Source organism: Bos indicus x Bos taurus, chromosome 2 (genome assembly GCF_003369695.1).
Source record: "Bos indicus x Bos taurus breed Angus x Brahman F1 hybrid chromosome 2, Bos_hybrid_MaternalHap_v2.0, whole genome shotgun sequence".
Taxonomy (NCBI): Eukaryota; Metazoa; Chordata; class Mammalia; order Artiodactyla; family Bovidae; genus Bos; species Bos indicus x Bos taurus.
This window is the reverse complement of record NC_040077.1, coordinates 20,733,966-20,754,663: the sequence shown is the minus strand read 5'-3', so window position 1 is coordinate 20,754,663 and position 20,698 is coordinate 20,733,966. Positions and strand designations below refer to the sequence as shown.

Sequence of the window (20,698 nt, the reverse complement as noted above, 5' to 3'; positions counted from 1 at the left end):
ACAGCCATGAAATTAAAGAGACGCTTGCTCCTTGGAAGAAAAGCTATGGCCAACCTAGACAGCATATTAAAAAGCAGAGACATTACTTTACCAACAAAGGTCTGTCTAGTCAAAGCTATGGTTTTTCCAGTAGTCATATATGGATGTAAGAGTTGGACTATAATGAAAGCTGAGTGCCGAAGAATTGATGCTTTTGAACTGTGGTGTTGGAGAAAACTTGAGAGTCCCTTTCACTGCAAGGAGATCCAACCAGTCCATCCTAAAGGAAATCAGTCCTGAATATTCATTGGAAAGACTGATGCTGAAGCTGAAACTCCAATACTTTGGCCACCTGATGTGAAGAACTGATTCATTGGAAAAGACCCTGATGCTGGGAAAGATTGAGGGCAGGAGGAGAAGGGGACAAAAGAGGATGAGATGGCTGGATGGCATCACCAACTCAATGGACATGAGTTTCAGTAAGCTCTGGGAGTTTGTGATAGACAGGGAGGCCTGGTGTACTGCAGTCCATGGGGTCGCAAATAGTCACGACTGAGCGACTGAACTGAACTGAACTTTATTATACTCGATACTTTATTATTAGAGTTCATGAAACAAACTTTTAACTTTCCTCAAAAGGCTACAAATTATGTCTGTTAGCTATCTAGATGGATTGAGGAAATATATATCACAAGCTGTTGGGAGAAGATAAAGTGGGAAAGAGGCATAAAAATTGTATCAGTATAAGATCAAAGCTCTATCCTCAAACAGCTTTCAAGCAGAAAACTAAGAAAACATAGCAAACAGCACAAAACCACCTTCCTCAGTTATTCTGCTTAAATTCTCCCCTTCATAAATTCATTTTAAGAGGAAAACACACATACAGGGAAAGAAAACATGGTTAAATCCTATGGGGAAGTCAACATTTTATGCTAATTGGTCTCTGAAATGATCTTTTGAATGGAATTTCTAGAAAGGTTTAACTAGTAAGAATAAGGTATCCAGAAATAAAAATTTATAAGGTTGCTCAAAGAGTTAGTTAAGGATAGAGATGAACTTTACGGTTGTTCACTCAAAAAATGAGCCAGCTCCCAAGGTAATGCATGTTATCAGCCAGCAAAATGTAGAAATATAAAAATTTAACTGTAACCCAAACCTTCCCTCACTATGGAGCACGCAGTCTTAATAATTCCTATGAAATCAGTTCACCTTAATTTCAGTTTTAGTAACAGTTAAAGAGACCAGAGAAATATAAATATATTATCATATCTGAAAAGCAGAAAAACAATAGATTGGAATCTCACCAAGTCCCTCCATATTACATCCTAAAAAGAAGACATAATAAAATATTCTATAATAAAAGATAATTGGGGAATAGTTATGATTAGGCAATATATGCTCAGTCCAAAATCTATAACTTCTCTGCAAGTAAAAGCATTTGGGAAACTTGGAATGCAGAAGCAGCAGTCACTTCTTGTAGTTATTAGGTAGATGTCTAAACTTTACAATCAATGTAGACAGTGATGAGAGTGAAGCAATGCATTTTATTGCTTCTTCTGCCTCCATTTCTTTAAGCAAAACCTGGTTAAGACCTCAAAAAAAAAGTTTCCAAAGGAAAAAAACCTCAAAAAAAAAAAAAGAAGTTTCCAAAGAAAAAAAGTCCAGGGGTAAACTTGGGCAACAGCTCACATTACACTCAAAAGAAAATGTCCTGTGGTGAGTCTTCTTTCTATTTACCACATTCACTCTCAGGTTGCTGTATTTTATTTCATGCTTTTTTGACTGTCATCAATCAGAAGGACAATTCTATTCTTTGTTGGATAACTGGGCTATGCTTCCAAAAGTGACGAGCACACTGAAATAGAAACTGCAGCAGAGAACCAGGTCACAGATGTGAATGAGAGAGTGAGAAATAGCTCTGAAGTGTAACATGCCAAGAAATACTAGATGTAGCTGATGCAGAACAAGCAAAAGGACACAGTAAGGATAACAAAGTTTCATACTCAAAGAGTGGAAAGATCAAATGGAAGAAATAACAAACATTTTTAAAGAAACTAAGTATTTTTTACTTTTAAAAACAGTGTATGATTTATTTGGGAAAAAAAGTCTTCTGAGTCAAAATAGCTGATGACAATCTATGGATAGGCACTGGAATTAACACAGTAGAGTTCCCTGCCAGGCGTTCTTTTACAACTAGATAAAAAATCTTTTATAAGCAGAAAATCAATTTTTATATGGAAATGGATGTCAAGTGAAGTTTAAGTATATAAAGACACTTAAATCAACTAATATTTTCACTTACTCACTTTCTAAATTTTTCTCTCTTCATTTAAAGGGAAAAAAATAGGAAGGAAACAAGGGAAAGAAGCTCAGCATTATGAAATCTGTGACTACATGTGGGGTTAAGAAGCATTCCAATAGATTTCAAAAGAGAAGAAAAAACTTTTAAATGGCAGAAACAATTATTTTGTAATATGCATGCACTCGATTTTTGGCTCTTTAACCTACACACAAAGTTAAAATTGTATCAGCTCTAGGAGTTCCTAAAGACTAAACCAAACATGTTTACTATAGAAGTCCCAAAGAAAAAGATCCTACCCACCAAATGTCAAAGCAAAAAACTTGTTATCACCCTGATTCCTCCTTTTCCCTTACCTTCCATTTCTTCCCATCAAGTTGTCTCAGTTTCACTTCCAAAATATTTCCAAATCATTGTTCATCTCTACTGTCACTGGGAAGTCTAATCCACCTTCATTTTTTAATTAAACTTCTATAACAGCCTCTGAGCTGATCTCCTGGTTTCTACTCTTGTCCTCCTCTTACTCCATCTCCCTACGACAGCACATATGATCTTAACTTAGATATCATCATGCCATTTTCTACTAAAACCTTTACACATTTACCATTTCACCCAAAATGAAATTCAGACTCCTCTCTGTGATCTCCATGACCTAGACTGTGCAAGCTCACCTTGTATTGCTCTTCCTCTCCATTGCTCATCCTCTCCTCACACATTCCAGATATACCTATGTTTTTGGTTCTCGCCTAAGTAATACTCTCTCATACTTCACAGCCTGTGCATTTTCTTTTGGAAAGATCTTCTTGGAATTGTGTTTTTCATTTGAAGAATACATTGATATTAAAAATTCAAATAACACCAAAAAAGCAAATGGAAAGAAATGACTACTTAAAATTCCAAAGCCTAGAGAAAATTACCATTATTATTTTGAGGATAATCCTTTCCTATATCTCTCTGTGGGTATACATGCTATTCTACATTGTATATATAAATAATCTTCCATATACTCCAACTGTTTCCATACTGGTTCTCTCTCATACTTTAGTTCTCACTTCAAATAACAGGTCCTCAAAAGAGGCCTTCTGGACCATCCTGAAGTATCCTACTCCTCTCTATCACATCACCTGTTTATTTCCCTCATTGCACTTATCTTTCTCTAAATTAACTTTGTTTGTTTACTTGTCTCTCATTTTTTGTCTGTCCAACCCCAACAGAATGCAAGCTCCATGACGACAAAGATCTTATTGCTGGGGGCTAGCTCCAAACCTAATACACTGCAGGTACTCAATATTTACTGAATAGACAAATGATGGCTTTGACTAATATTTATATACTTCCAAATCCTAAATTTGTACCTTCTATTCAAATTTCTCTCCTGAACTTCATAGTCATACTTAACCATCCTACTTGGCAGCTCTATCTGGATAGAACACAAGTATTTCGGTCTCAGTGGGTCAACTACCTGCTCGCTCTCATGTTGTTGCTTATTCAGATGAATGACACTACCCATCTGCCAAATTTCCCAAGCTATGAACTTCAATTTTATCCTTGATGCAATTCACCCCCCCAACCCCATATCCAACCAATCACGAAGAACCTCTCCATATTACCTCAATTCTACCTCCTAAATCTCTTCAACCCATCCACTTCATTCAGACCATCTGTTCCTCTTCAATGCTGCTACCACCATTCAAGTGCAAATTACCACTATGTCTCTCTCGGACAGCTACAATAACCTTTTATCTTGCTGCTCCAGATTCATTCTTCAGTTTAGTTCAGTTCAGTGGCTCAGTCGTGTCCGACTCTTTGCGACCCCATGAATCGCAGCACACCAGGCCTCCCTGTCCATCACCAACTCCCAGAGTTCACTCAAACTCATGTCCATCGAGTCGGTGATACCATCCAGCCATCTTATCCTCTGGCGTCCCCTTTTCCTCCTGCCCCCAATCCCTTCCAGCATCACAATCTTTTCCAATGAGTCAACTCTTTGCATGAGGTGGCCAAAGTACTGGAGTTTCAGCTTTAGCATCATTCCTTCCTTCTTACTCCCTTCTAATTTACTCTCCATGCTGTAGCCTCAGTGGTATTTTCAAGATAACAATACAATCATGTCATACTTCTTAAAAGTCTTCAGTGGCTGCCCACTATTCTTAGATTAAAAGCTAAAATCCTTATCATGGACTATAAGGCCCACAAGAAATATCCTTCGCCTAATTATCCAGATTTTTCTCCATAATCCAGTCTTCAGCTTTCTTTCACTTCTTTAAACCTACATGCTCTATCTTCCCTTGGCGTCTTCACACATGCCATTCCTTCTGCCTACTACACTACCTACCATATCACACAACCCTTGCTACACATATTCAACCTTCAGATCTCAAATTCAAACATCACTTCCTCAGGAAGGCTATGGTAGGCAGAATTCCAAGATACCCACCCTCTCTCTCCAACATTTCCATTCTCTGGTTATACAAACAGTTATCTAGGTACTGCTATGAAGGGGCAGACCACCTGACCTGCCTCTTGAGAAATCTGTATGCAGGTCAGGAAGCAACAGTTAGAACTGGACATGGAACAACAGACTGGTTCCAAATAGGAAAAGGAGTACGTCAAGGCTGTATATTGTCATCCTGCTTATTTAACTTCTATGCAGAGTACATCATGAGAAACGCTGGGCTGGAAGAAGCACAAGCTGGAATCAAGATTGCCGGGAGAAATATCAATAACCTCAGATATGCAGATGACATCACCCTTATGGCAGAAAGTGAAGAGGAACTAAAAAGCCTCTTGATGAAAGTGAAAGAGGAGAGTGAAAAAGCTGGCTTAAAGCTCAACATTCAGAAAATGAAGATCATGGCATCCGGTCCCATCACTTCATGGGAAATAGATGGGGAAACAGTGGAAACAGTGTCAGACTTTATTTTGGGGGGCTCCCAAATCACTGCAGATGGTGACTGCAGCCATGAAATTAAAAGACGCTTACTCTTTGGAAGGAAAGTTATGACCAACCTAGATAGCATATTCAAAAGCAGAGACATTACTTTGCCAACAAAGGTCCATCTAGTCAAGGCTATGGTTTTTCCAGTGGTCATGTATGGATGTGACAGTTGGACTGTGAAGAAGGCTGAGCGCCGAAGAATTGATGCTTTTGAACTGTGGTGTTGGAGAAGACTCTTGAGAGTCCCTTGGACTGCAAGGACATCCAACCAGTCCATTCTGAAGGAGATCAGCCCTGGGATTTCTTTGGAAGGAATGATGCTAAAGCTGAAACTCCAGTACTTTGGCCACTTCATGCGAACAGTTGACTCACTGGAAAAGACTCTGATGCTGGGAGGGATTGGGGGCAGGAGGAGAAGGGGATGACAGAGGATGAGATGGCTGGATGACATCACTGACTCAATGGACGTGAGTCTGAGTGAACTCTGGGAGTTGGTGATGGACAGGGAGGCCTGGTGTGCTGTGATTCATGGGGTCGCAAAGAGTCGGACATGACTGAGCAACTGAACTGGACTGAGCTGAACTGAACTGATGAAGGGGCTTTGCAGATATAATTATTACTCAATTGATTTTAAGATAGGAAGATTAACATGGATTATCCTGGTGGATCTAATATAACCAGCTAAGCCATTAAGCAGAAGTTTCTCCCAATCAAGGGCAAAATAGGAAATCAGAGGCAGAGAGAGCAGAAGTCAGGCAACACCTCGTTTGGGCCTAGAAGCAGATTCTTCCCACCAGAGACTCCAGGCCAGCTGATAACTGATTTAAACCTGTAAGACCCTAAGCAAAAAGTCCAAACTACCTGGACTTCTGACTTACTTCTGTGATATAATAAATGGTATTACTTTAAATCACTAAATTTGTGGCAGCAGTAATAAAGAAAACAAAGGACTGACCCCCACCTCCACCTCTCTGACCCCCACCTCCACTCCAGACTGTGTTAGGGATCCTGTCAAATGCTCCCAGACCATTTGACACTCTCATAATACTCATTATACTTAAGTTAATGTATGCAGTCTAAGATCTATGGACAAAGGTTTAGTGTTTTTGTGTACCATACACCACAATAATCCAACATCTACACAATTGGTACCTATAAACATTTGCTGACTGAACAAATTTTTCACTCAACTTTCTGTCAAAATTTTCAATCATGACTCATCTCCTGTAAAGTACTATATTACAAAATATTTCTATACTAAGAGTCAATTGCTTTATAGCAGTTACTAAAAAGAGGGGAACAGCAGGAGAATGGAATACATTCAGAATCACTGGAGCAATTGTTCTTTTTGTTTTATAAGCGTTCCCTCACTTACCATTACCCACAATCAGAAATGCCCACTCCATGCCCAATACTCTTAGGAAGCATGACCATCTATTAGAGAATCACAAAAAGATTACCATATAGAACCATTATTATAAATGTCACTGGGTCATATTCCTCAAGTACACTGGACTGTAAATAAAAGTTTAGAACAACTGTTCTACTTTTTTAAAGAAACAGTTTTCAAACTGCAAAAAAAAGGAAATTTATTCAATCTGCAACAGTACTATATTTCATAATAAAAAGAAACTGACTATATTAAAACTATCTAGTCAGAAAGAAGAAAAGTCAACAAAAAGAATATTTTACTTACATTAACGGGAAAGCAAAAAATGGGAGTGTCATGGCAAGTCTTGCTGTAAGTTCATCCGGAAGATACCATAAGTATACAATTAAACATGTAAATAGATAGAGGACTGAAGAGTACAGAATTAATCTTCCAACCCATAATTTTTGTAATCTCTGATTTTTTTCCCTAAATTCTTCCAATGCTTGAATTTCCTGTGAAGAGAAAAATTCATAAAGAAAGTAAACTGTTTAAAAAAAATTTAACATGATAGAGAAGTTACAGAGAAACAACCCTTAAAATTCAATGAAATATAATACCTTGATATTTGAAACAGAACATAATATGAAAAGACAATTAAAAATGAAGTTTAAAATATATTAAAATGCCTATAATGATTTGACAAATCTTTTTATGGAAAATATTTAAAAATAATATTTGATAACCTATCAAACTAGCAAAGCTCAAGAGGTATAAAATTGGCATCAATATTCAGTATTTGTTAAAACAAACAAGTAGTAACTCTCTTTGTATAAGGCCAAACAAAAAGTAACTATAAAAAGGATTAATAAAAATTGAAACAGTGATCCATACTAGATTCCCTCAATCTATTCATCATTCTCAATATTCCCAAGGAATAAGTATTTTTTATGATAGAAACTGTAAAAAGCTGTGAAGTTTGCAAGCTGATATAAATAGTTTCAGACTATTTTATAATCTACTTATCTATGATGGTGTAACATTGATTTACACTATTACTTGACACAGAGTTCTTAAGTCACTGATAAGACTTTGGACTTTAACATGAACATTCTCAGGCTTACTGTATATCACCTCTAAATTCCCATACCAGATCTAGTCTCCAAAGTAATATATACTAAAATAATATTTAGATAACACCCCAGAGCCAAAGAACATACCTTATCTATATTTTCCAGAACCTCTACAGTTGAAGGTTTCGTCTGTTATATAAACAGAAATAGGAGACAGCATTAAAGCTTGTTATCACTAACTTGGAAACACTTTGACTTTTTTAATCATAAAAGAACATTTTAATCCAAAACTAAGTTTTTTCAATATTATCAAGCAATATGTATTCCTGTTTATTTACAAATGAGATTTAGATTTAAATAAAAATTATAAGTATAAACAAAGTTACACAAGACTAAAGAAATAAGATGCTCCTATTTAACTTATTTTTAGGCCCAAAAGTACTTTCAACTCTGTAGCTCAATTTTTACTCTCGTTAACCCCAATCAAACATACTTAGAAATTATTGAGAGATAATTCGTTTAAATTTTCCTTTAAGGAAAATTTTCTTAGATATGATTATTCAAAAGAATTATATTATTATTATAAATTATTAATTCTAAATAATTATATTAAATTATTATAACTATAAATTCTATTTAAAAATTCAAAACTAAAGATGTTCTGATCTACTATTGCTATAAGTTCACTTAGGATGCTGGGGGTCAAAAATCAATAAGCTACCTTCATTCTGAATTCCTAAAGTACTTTTCTGAAGATCAGATTTTTAAAGGGCATCTAAGAATACTTCATTACAACAGAGCTTGTTTTTCAGAGACATTTTTTATATCACCTAGAATAAAAATCAGCCAAAATGGCTCACATAACACTTGAAAAAATAATTACTAATTATATACTCAACCATCTAACAGGGTAATGATAATCAATTCATTGCAGCACCCACAGGAATTGTTAATATTAGATTAAACCATATGAAATTGCTGTTTATGGAGTCAGAACTGTTGAAGACTGGTAATTTCATATGGTTCAACCTAACAAGAAAGATAAAGGAAGAACAGATAAATTCAATTATCAGATTTTAAAGGGGGGCGGGGTGGACAGTATCAATAAAATGTCAATCCAAAGCAAAGCAGTTCCAGCAATAGTTCAAAAACTAAACTGTATGTCAAGTACTGCTAGATTCCGTTACTACGGTAAAAAGGAGTAAAAAAAATAAGCAGTTTGTCCTAGACTACATTACCTTCCCTTATTTTAAAGAAGAGCATTTACCAATATATTTTATAACCCTAAATTTAAAGACTTAGCCAATAAAATAAAACTCTATTTTTAATTGTGTTTAACCTAGTAATTCCTAAAAGTACATCTAGTATCACTTCAGTAAATATTTGTGATAAGCTTTAAGCAAAAAGATACAACCTATAAAAACATTAAGTACTGCATAGAATAATTTCAACTATCTTTCAAGTAAGACTGAAATTTAGGTGCTATGAAAACAATAAAAGATAATCATTTGTACATGAAGGTATAAAGAGAGAAATAAAAATAATTCGTAAGTCAAAGTGAAATAATCCTGTTAAACAGAGACATGAGACACCTATAAAGCAAGTATAACCATTAAAGTCCAAATAAAAAACAAATTCACAAGAAGGAAAAAAAAAATTAAATAGAGTTAGGGATAATATTAAACTACTACTCAAGTTTACACCACAAAGATCTTTACAAATAACTTGATGGGACACTTTTACATTAGACTAGGAACTGTTGTAAAGAAAACTAACTTACCCTCCATCGAGAAAATAATCCACCCATTTTTCATTTGTAAAAACTGGGCACAATAATAAATATCATCAGTTGTCCAAAGGAATTCACAGCTAGAAATAAAGAAATTATTTTTAAAGTTTAAGTTAAATACACAGCATACTCACTATAAAATTTAAATGCTGCAATACTATAAAATAAATAAAATACTATAAAATATTAATTTCCTTGGATTTCACTTATGTGAGATTTTAATTCAGATAGACTTGCAGATAGTCCACCTTTTAAAAAATCTTTCTTTCAAGGCAGAACATAGTTAAAAGTGAAAATAATGCTGGAAGGACTTTTTAAGTAGCAAGGCATTTTAAAAGTGTATATTTATACCACTTTGCAATTTTCTGTTCCTTAAAGTAGGTCCTCTATGTTGTTCTTACAAGAAAAGTTCTGCTATACTTTTATTCTACATTCTTAAATACAGCCATATCTATCATTTGGCTGTCTCCCAACTAAACTAGTTATTTGGAGTTAGGGGTGCTCTACAATGTTCAGAAATAACATCACTTTACAATAATAGAAAGTCAACTGGATTCTGAGTAAGAAAATAAGGGTTACAAGGCTACCTGTGACAATGAGCATATCATTTAATGTTTCTGAGCCATAATTTCTTTTCTGTACATTAAAGTTAATAGTAGTATCACTTTTCACAGGATAATCTTCATTACTACCATTTTACAGATAAGAAAATTAAGTAGAAAGAAATCAAGTCATTTGTCCATAACTCAGAAGAAACATTACCCAAAGGAACTCTATCTTCAGACTTCTGATCTGTCTAGAACCAGTCAACACCCAAATAAGCATTTCTCTCTGAAACTCTGAGTCCCTCAAGTTAGTTAAAGTGTCATGTCAGGCAGTTGTATCTCCTATCCCCATCTTTTGGTTGTTTTTCTATGAGTCTCAAATGTATGCAATTCTCCAGGCAAGAATACTGGAGTAGGTTGCCATTTCCTTCTCCAGAGGATCTTCCCAACCCAGGGATCAAACTGGCATCTCCTGTGTTGCAGGCAGTCTCTTGAATTGCTGGTAGATTCTTTATCACTAAGCCACAAGGGAAGCTATATTAAATATTACCATACATTTAAAAAATGTATCAGCAATATTATAACCTAAATCAATTTACCAGTCAATAATTATATAATTTTTAATTCTTTTAAATTCAAATAGTTGAATTATATTTTCAAACTTACATATTTTTACAAGGTTACAGTTATATTCTACCAATATAAAACTGCTTCATTTCCATGCAAAAAAGTTAGGCCATAATTCTTACATTTTTTTAAACCAATAAATGTAATCACAAAATAATGCCAGTACCAAGTAAGTACATACACTCTGAAATACTATTTTTAGATTGGAATTAGCATAAGGCATGCCTACCTTGAACTTTCTTGGTTACAGAAGTAACAAAAAATCTAATTATAAAACACAGAAAGTGACTTTTATGGACAGAAATATCTATCATCTATCCTAAAAATTTCTGCAGTTTATAAATGTAATCAATGCTATAAAGTCACATTTAAGTTGCAATCTAAATATTATTATTAATCTTTCAATAGTAACTCAGTATTCAAATTTCTAAAATGTGGTTGTAGGAAACACAGGAACTTTAATGAATAAAACTAAAAATTTCTAAGCTAAGACATTAAATAGATCTTAAAACCATATATGCTAAAAATCACCAAGACACGTGACTGGGGAGGGAAGATTCAGATGAACCACTTAACTTGTATACTTTCAAAGTATACATTATCCCACGTATGCATGGTGTATAGGACAGTGATTGTATACAACTGACCTACACATTCTGGTTTGAAACAGTGACGTGCCTCCAAGTTTATAGCTACCATAAACTAGATATTTTAACATTTGAAATTAATGACAATAATATTTAAACGCTTAGTACTCAATCATCTAGCAAGCCATAAAACAAATGTTTTTCATAAATTTTGTCATTTAGATACTATTATCAATCTGTTTTACAAATGAGGAAACTGAGGCTACAGAAGTGAAATAATTTACTAAGTTCCCAAAGACAGTAAGTACTAATAGAAGACCCAGACACAGTATTTTACTTTTGATTTTTTAAAAAGCAACAAGTTAGGGGTAGGGGATTAAGAAGTACAAACTACTATGTATAAAACAAATAAGTTACAAGGATATATTGTACAGCAAGGGAATATAGCCAACATTTTATAACTATAAATCGAGAATAATCTTTAAAAATTGTAAATCACTAAGTTACATACCTGCAATTTATATGATATTGTAAATCATCTATAGTTCAATAAAAAAGGCCAAAAAAATAAACAAGTTATTTCCAATAACTCAAAATCAGAAATAAAATCTTTCTGTAGATTACACTGAATTATTTGTACGTAAAAGCACCTCAGACATTCTCAAACATCTGGTAAACAGGCTTACTGCAGTGGAAAGTTATAAACACAAGATCCAGGATTGGTACAGTGTATCATGTAGCCCAATTCCTTTATTTGATTAAATTTGAGTGCTTAAGTCTATACGGAAGAGAAGCTAAATGATGTGCCAAAATCATGTACCTCCAGGTAGGGGCAGAACTGGTACAAGAAGTCTTCAAGTACTACTTCTACTTGTTTACTGCATATCACTTTTAAAATACATGTCATATGAAATATATGCATAATACTACAATTAATACCAACTTTCACATCAATTATTTGCTTGAGAATTGTTTTGGTATTAATGAAACATTAACATTACTATGAAACCTTGGGCAAATAAAGTACTTAACCTCTCAGTTACTCATTATCTTCATCTGCAAAACAGTGATAGATAAGAATCCTCTCAAATGTTAAAAAGCATTCTAAAGGATTTACAGCAGTGTCTGACACATCCTAATTTCTCAACACAAATTGTTTTTTTACTGCTGTGGGTGTTGCCTTTCTCCAGTCCATCTCTGCTTCCTTTCAACACAGGGAAAATACATGAGAATCAAACTACTAGCATTTTTTTCTGAAGCATAAATCGATTTGCTTGCCCTTGAGTGGACAGATGGTTCAATCTCAACTGGCCTATTCTAAGAACTCTTCTATGAACATGTACAAAGAGTCTCCTTCCACTTTGATATAATGGGACCTGACATGACCATAAGAGCTGGGTGCATCTAATGTGTTTTTCAATAAATAACAATGCCCACCATATTATTCGAATGCTTTCTACTAACTGCTATTCACACTCAGGTTTAGGTGTCAGAATTTAAAATCTTGAGACATGTTATTCTTAAATTTTCAGCTTACTTCAAGTCATATTGAAATAAGGCAATAAAAAAGGTCTGGATTCAAAATATGACTCAACCACACACTAGCTATGCGATCTTGGATAAACTAAACTCTCTAAGCCTCAGTTCAGCATTTGTTTAGCTGTGAAAGTACACTTCACATAATTGTTGTATAAGTTAAATGAAATCATACATTATTTGGCACAGTGTTCAACAAATAATGAAGTGTATAATAAACTATAGAACTTATTACTACTATTACCAGAAAACACATGTAGTATAGCAGTACTTCTCATATGGAACACATTTCTTTCTACTTTCTTATAAAGAAACTGTTTCATAATTTTAAAATTGGAAAACAAAATTAGTTTGCATTTTAAACTGAAAGTGTATTGCTCTCGTTTCCTCCAATATAAAAAAAAAGCAAAATACTCTAACAACTCTTCCATTAAAATAACCCTATAGGGCCTTTAACAGCAAAGGAAGTTTAGTTTTATCAAGTTCCAAACTTAAGTAAAAACTATTCAGTCACCATCAATAGAAACCTCTATAACACACTGGACTATTCAACTTGAGATTAAAAGGGTTTGTTCTAGAACTCTAACTCCCGAATATCCTAACTGAAAGGACAATTCTGAAATATCCCAAACCACATTTATTGCTCAAAAATAAAATTACTGAAAAGAAGTACACTTCTAAAAGTGTACTTTTATTATTTAATGATTAAGTTCTAGTCTTCACGGTAAGTCAATAGTCATTCTAAACTAAATACTACTCAAAAAATGACTATTTGATTGGAAAGATTTCTATAACAAATCATACCTGTTGTAAGCCATTTCTTCCTTAAGAAAGAATATTTCAAGTTAATAATATATGAACACCAAGGTTTTTAACAGTATTGGGCTCATCCCAGTAGATGACAGAAAAACTGAAATTCTAATTGTAAATGCATCACTCGTTTAAAAATGTGTTCAAAATCAACTTGATTCTCCTAAAACTAAACTACGGGGGCTGCTGAGGACAAGAAATTAGCATTCCTTGCCAGTTTGAACATATCCCTGAAACGAAGCTTACTCACAACCACACAAACTGCTGTTGAATTTTGTGTGGTGACAATTTTGTCAACAGTGACACCCAGGCCACAGAGAAAGGAGAAAACAGTCGACAATGGGCACCACAAACCAGAAGCCTACTGGGAAAAACGGAAAATGGAAAATTCAGTGAGTCATAGATTTTACTTAGTACAGCGAGAGCACCATCAGCAAAACTGAGAGCACCAATCCCAACTTTCTCTTAATCCCCATACACAATATTCAGGAATTAAAACTATTGATGCGGTTTAGAGTTGCTCTTCTTCTGCCAGGCCTATGACACCCACGCAATCTCGCCCTTCCCTTCACCCCACCATCTCTCAAATAAGTACAACGGCAGAAGAGAGGCTTCTCTAAGCAGCACATAATCCACGCCCACAAGCCTGGGCCGAGCAGTATGACACTGACAGTTTTCGGTCCCTCCCGATCTCTCCCACTCGCGGCGCCTCTGCACAACTCAGCAAAAGATGACAAGGGTAGAACCCACGCAGAGCGATGGCCTACTGTAGGACCTTCTGACCCTTCGCTCGGACAGAGAGGTGGGCCAAAGGGATGGTGGCCAAAGGGATGGTGCGCCGCTCAACCCAGCCACCGCACCACCACCCCCGCCTCGAATCTCTGAAAAAAGGCTGGGGAACCAACTCCCCTCCGGGGACAAAAAGGGGTCTCCAACACTCCAGAGCCATCCCAGCCACTGGACCGGGAAACCAAGGGGATCAGGCGGTGAGAAGGGGTCAGCACCCAGCCGGGCAGGAGCTCGACTAGCCGCCGCCGCGCAACTGGTAGGCCACTCGGCATAAGGCGGAGGCGCCTGGGAGAGGCAAGCGAGATAATCGGCAGCGTATTTCCCAGGGAAAAGCTCAGCGCGCCTCCCTTCTGCCGAACCTTCCCAATGACCCTCATTTTGAACCCTCTACCTTCAAGTAGAAACGGGCAAAGCCCGGCGCTGGCGTCCACCTCTGCCAGTTTCAGCCACCACCCCGCAGTCCGCCTCCAGAGCGGACAGCACCAGCCAGTGACAGAGATATGGGCCCGGCCAACTCCTTCCCATCAAACCCCGCGCTCCCTCCGCCGGCCAATCAGCGCCGTGGCCGGCGCGCGCCGCTCCCTCATCACGTGACCGTGACTAGGGTGGGCAGTTGGGGGAAGAGGCAGACGGTTGGCGGGAGGCGGTCTGTGCATCCCTGTGGCTTCCGCAGCCAAATGGGGTGCTCGTCGTCGCGTCTCACAGGTGGAGAGTCATTTGTTTTGACTCTTACCAATAATTACTTCTTACTCCTCCTCTGCCTCCTGCTTTTCTTTTGGAACCTGTTCTGCAAAGTCTCACTGGCTAAAGAAAACCCCCGAAATTGGTCCGGATGGCCCTAGACCGCCGCGAGAGAGAGGAGTGGGTTTGACGGTGGAGATAGGTGCACCTGGACACGAGCCCGCCCTGAAGAGTGCGGGATCAGCTGTCATCCAGCCGGCAACGGAGCCAGTTAACTACACAGCTTAGGAGAGACGGGTTCCCAACCAAGCTAGTGAAGAAATTCAGCCTGGACTCCAGGAGTGCTTGAGACTTATGACTCATGGACTTGAAAAAGGGTCCTTTGATGACTGGGCCGCTTACCTCACCATTATGTGGTAAACGTCAACTGCCCGAGGATGTTGCTTTCAAACCGGTGGCTTAACAACATAAACTGAGTTTTCTATCTTAAAACGCTTAAGAACACTTCCTTGGCAGGTCTTGGTACTAGGCCCACGAATAAATCACCTAGGTTTTATTTGCCTCAGATTTTAAACGTTGGCTAAAGCACATTAAATTTACTAGTCAACTGAGAGTGACAAGTCTCAATAACAAATAGTACTTGAATCACACAAGGTAATGTTGGAGAAGCATAGAGAAACTTCAGCATAAGCTCTTGTCACGATTTACGCCTGTGTTCAAACATTTTTCATGGAACTTCTATTTTGTTCAGTTATATACACATTTTAAGTGCCCATGGTATTTTAAAGAGTATAATCGTTGTATTATGCTATGTTTAAACTTTGACAACCAAACAGGTAAATTACGAAAAGAAAGCAAAGTATTTGGTTGGTAAGAATAATTGATTATACTGGTAGCTACCAGATAGTTCACTGTAGAGTTGCTTAACTGCTAAAATGTTTAGTTACAGATTTGTAAATGTGAAGGGAAGGAAACCAAAGTTTCTTCTTATGCTCTGGGTAAGACACATTACATATCTAAAAGAAAATGAAACATTTCACTTATTTTGGTATGGAAATTTAAACATTTTGTTATTCATCCTTTCTTATTTTAAAGTTTAAAAAAAAGGCAACTTAGAGAATGAACTTTTGGTTACCACAGGGGAAGGGTAGTGGGGAGAGACGGTTAGGCAGTGTGGGACTGACATGTACACACTGCTATATTTAAAATATATAACCAAAAAGGACCTATGTATAGCACAGGGAACTCTGCTCAATATTATATAACAACCTAAATGGGAAAAGAATTTGGATATGTGTATGTATTTAAAATAAATAAATGAAAGGCCTGTGCAGTTTTGCAAATATAGCTCCTCACCTCAGGACAATCTCTCTAAGAGAACAAGGAAGAGATACTTTCTATTTGCTAATGATTTGTTTTCTAGTTTTAATTGATCCATCAAGACTTACTGAAAAGAGGACAAAAACAGGTGGGGGAAAACAAAAGAGCTAACTGGGTACAAGAAATTCCAAAAACCTAATCCTGAGACAAAATACCTTAGGTAGTTGATATAGAACAGGAGAAATTTGACCTGACAGGCAGAGACAGAGGAGTACTAATTAGATCATTAACTTTTTTAACCTTTCCAATAACCTTTTAAGGTAATTATCAGTTTTCAAATGAAACTGAAAAGAGAAAGGAACTGAATAAAAATTATACATATATTGTTGAAAGTAATGCTATCCTCCTCTATATCACTGCCTCCTCTGTATCAAGTGGTAAGAGTTTGTAGGCAAAGTGAGAGAAGATATTAGAAGCAGAAAGATCAGCATATGCACTATATGGCTGAACTAAGGCTCCAGTTCAGTCATTACAAATATTTATTGAAGACAAGACCATGTGTTAAGTGCTGAGAATACAGAGATAAGTAAAATAGCTGCCCTAAAGCCACTGACCGGAGAAGGCAATGGCACCCCACTCCAGTACTCTTGCCTGGAGAATTCCAGGGATGGGGGAGCCTGGTGGGCTGCTGTCTATAGGGTCGCACAGAGTCGGACACGACTGAAGCGACTTAGCAGCAGCAACAGCAAAGCCACTGACACTAGAGAGAAACCTTTGAGAAAACAACAACAACAACAAAAAAACACAATATAAGGTAAATAAGTGTTGTGGTAGAGGCAAATGTTCAAAAGATCGGAAAATGCTAAGGCAAGAACAGCCAGAGGTGTGTTTTAGCTGTAAATACTAATACTAAAAATTGTCCTGCAATAGATACTAAGGAAGTGAAAAGCAAAGAGACGATGAGCAAGGAAACAAACTGTTCTAGGCAAAGGAATTTGTAAAGATCTAATTCAACAAATAAGCGAGCCACGTTTATTTAGATAGATAAATGAAAGTTGCAAGAGATAGGTGCTCTGAGAGCTTAGAGTCAGTCACTGATCTGGTCAGAAAAGTTAGGTAAGGCATGCTTGAGGAGGTCGCCTGGAATACAGATCTGAAGGATGAGAAACTGAAGAAAGGAGAAAAGAAAACAGAGGGAACAATATATGTACAGCCTTTTGTCAGGAATGAACAGTGCAAGCCCAAGGGTCTGAAAGGAAGTCATTGTGACTAGAGCCCTGTGCAGGGAGACCAGACTAAGCAGGACTTGCTTGGCCATACTGAGAACAAAATGGGGTAGGGATTTAACCTGATCAGATCCGTGTTTGGAAAAGATTATTCCCGCTGCAGTGTGGAGATATGAACAAGGTCAGTCTTGGACCAAAGTAGTTCAAGTGGATTGGGATGGGCACAAGGAGATGGAGAAAAGTGGGGGAAATGGAACAATTTAGGAGGTGAAATAGGTCTAGAGAATGGATTTAGGTAAAGTAGAGGAATGAATGGGGATTGAAGGAGAGGAAGGAGTCATGACAGGATATCTGGCAGGCACAGTGGATGGAAAGCAATGTTCACTGAGGTGTGGAGAACACTGAAAGAGATTTGGGGGGAGATGGTGATTTCAATTGATTTCAACAGGCTGAGTCTCAGATATTTTCATGACTGCAAGGAGAGATGTCACATAAACAGATCTATGGGTCTGCAGCACTGAGAAGTCTGAGTTAGAGAAAAAGTGTTCGGGTTTGTAATATGTTCTTTTCCACAAAGTACTTATTTTTTCAAAATGCAAATATAAGTATTGTGGGAAAACAAAAAGTAAAAGTCTCTAAAGCTGTTTGCCAAACTTCCTTTCAAATTACCTGGGGCCTTCATTTAAAAAAAAAAGTTCTCTAGTATGAGGCATCAAATTTTGAATTTTAACAAGTGCCACCAGTGAGTCTTCCTCTCAGGGAGTTTCTCTGGAAAGTGGTACTCCAGTGCCAGAAGCCACCTGCATGAGAGTTACCCTAAGTGCTTATTAAAAGCACATCCCTCTAGGGATGGGAGGATGGGAGAAAGGAAGATGATGCAGTACCAGGTAGTCCAAGATTTCACCCTCCATCCTTTACAGAAGTGTCCTACGTGCTCCGTCAGGCAGTTTAGAGGAAAGCTGGTGTCCTTTGTTGAATGATGCAAATGTAGGCAGCAGGCAGCCCTGACAGGCTGCTGTAACAGCTTCCCTGGCTCCTAGCCCAGGCCTCCTGTCCTGTCCACTGAAATGGTGCTCAGCCTACTCCAGTGCTCTCTTTTTCTACCACTCGCATCAAACCCTGTCCTTCCCTCACTGGGGAAGGTGTTATGGGTGTTATGCTCCATATACTCCTACCAATTCAGAGGTTTCTTTTAGCTAATCTGGCCAGGGTTAAGAGGGAAATAGGTTCGAATGTTATGTTTCACTCTCAACAAATTCTCAAGAACTTACATTGTAAACATCTTGTTTTTTAAAGACTGAATTGCTTGTTCTCTGTGTAGTCTCACTGTAACATCTCTTTTTCTCTATGAAGCACTGTAGATGTAGAGGAAGAATCAGAAAGTAAGGGGGGGAAAGAGATTAGAATTATTTTTTTAATGGGTAATATAGCAAACAGATGTATACTACTTAAAGACTATAACCCAAAACACTCATGTAACCCACACTGAGTCAAAAAGTAGAATGTTACCAACACCCCAAAGGCCCCAAAGTGCCCCTTCCTTTATAACCCCCAAGTACCTAGAGTTAACAAACACTATCATGATTATTAAAATATTGACTTCCTTGCTTTTCTTTATAGTTTTATTGCTTAATTACTCAAACAGTATATTTCATGCCTGGTTTTTAACTCAATGTAAATTGAATCATAAATTTTTTTTCATGTCTTTATTTCTTTTACCCAAAGTTACGTCTTTAAGATTCATCCATGTGGCTGTAGGTTTTTATTCACATTTCTTTAATTGTGGGTATTAATTTCAGGGAGAATAATATCCTTCAACATGAGCCTCCCCTTTCTGGCTTATGGTATGACTCCACATTTGTTCAGGTATTCTCATGTGTTTTCCAAAAAATTTTTTCATTTTCATCACATGAATTTCATACCTTTATAGTAAATAAAGGTATATTATATATATACCTTTAGTAGAATATATATAGTAGAATTCTAAAGATGGCCCTCCGAGATTCCCATCCCCTGATCAATCAATCAATAAAACGATAGTCTAGGTACTGCTATGAAGGACTTCTGCAGATGTAAAAGAGGTACTCTGAGCTCTAGAGAATCCAGTGGAGAAGGCAATGGCATCCCACTCCAGTACTGTTGCCTGGAAAATCCCATGGACGGAGGAGCCTGGAAGGCTGCAGTCCATGGGGTCGCTAAGAGTCGGACACGACTGCGCCACTTCACTGTCACTTTTCACTTTCCTGCATTGGAGAAGGAAATGGCTACCCACTCCAGTGTTCTTGCCTGGAGAATCCCAGGGACGGGGGAGCCTAGTGGGCTGCCGTCTATGGGGTCGCACAGAGTCGAACACAACTGAAGCGACTTAGCAGCAGCAGCAGCAGCAGAGAATCCAGGCTCCAGGGACTACACCTTGAAGGGTGTGTTTGGGTTGGAGGGCCCATGTGTGGACCAGGAGGTGAGCAGGCTCTACTCTAAAACTAGCCTGAGGCTGTTCTGTGCATCCTTGGTGGACACAGGTGGCAGATACTGCCATGCCTGGGCCCTGCACCAGGCTAACCACATGCTGTTACTGCACAATAGCTGCAGCGTGCCTGGATTCCTGACCTACAGAACTGTGAGATAATAAATGAGTATTATTTCAAGATGCTAACATTGTGGTAATGTGTTACAGCAGCAAAAGAAAATTAATATGCACCTTTCTTATTGAGCAGAAATCTTGGTGGCTTATCAAGTTAGCCTTCACTTGAAGTAGGACGATAACCACAGAGGTCACACTACTCAAGACCTGCAGCTGAGATTGCTTCACCATTTAGAATTCAGACTAAAAATGCACCTGTATTTACACCTGCCTCTGAAGCTATGTTTGATAGATAGACAGTACTTGGGAGGAAAGGGACGGCAAGTCAGGGAAAGCACAGCACCAAAAGCCAAGCGCTTAGGGTGCCGCAAAAGGAGCACCACAGCTCCTCAGCGTGTTTGCTCATATTACGTTCAGATGAGTCCAGCCCACACTCCAGAAGCAAATGAGCACTAAATGTGCTTCCCGTGTTTCAATAAAAGAGAGGCGACAGAAAGTCTAGATCGCTGTGAAATAACTGAAAATAAATATTGACATCAAGTCTAACGC

General features: G+C 37.6%; 1 protein-coding gene across 4 annotated transcripts in view; it reads right to left on the bottom strand.

The window, feature by feature from the left end:
- LNPK (lunapark, ER junction formation factor) overlaps positions 1 to 14,869 on the bottom strand; it is a 93,929-nt gene extending 79,060 nt beyond the window's left edge. For 2 of the 4 annotated variants that reach the window (XM_027557089.1, XM_027557086.1), the window contains exons 1-4: positions 14,733 to 14,869; positions 9,439 to 9,527; positions 7,806 to 7,847; positions 6,913 to 7,100 (exon numbers count right to left, since the gene is read on the bottom strand). In XM_027557089.1, coding sequence (XP_027412890.1) covers positions 6,913 to 7,100; positions 7,806 to 7,847; positions 9,439 to 9,465 — 257 coding nt within the window. In that variant the 5' untranslated portion in view covers positions 9,466 to 9,527; positions 14,733 to 14,869. Of the gene's footprint in view, positions 1 to 6,912; positions 7,101 to 7,805; positions 7,848 to 9,438; positions 9,528 to 11,717; positions 11,746 to 14,732 lie in introns of all 4 variants that reach the window. The other 2 variants (XM_027557080.1, XM_027557075.1) reach the window with 2 other exon arrangements.
- Positions 14,870 to 20,698: the final 5,829 nt, after the last annotated feature.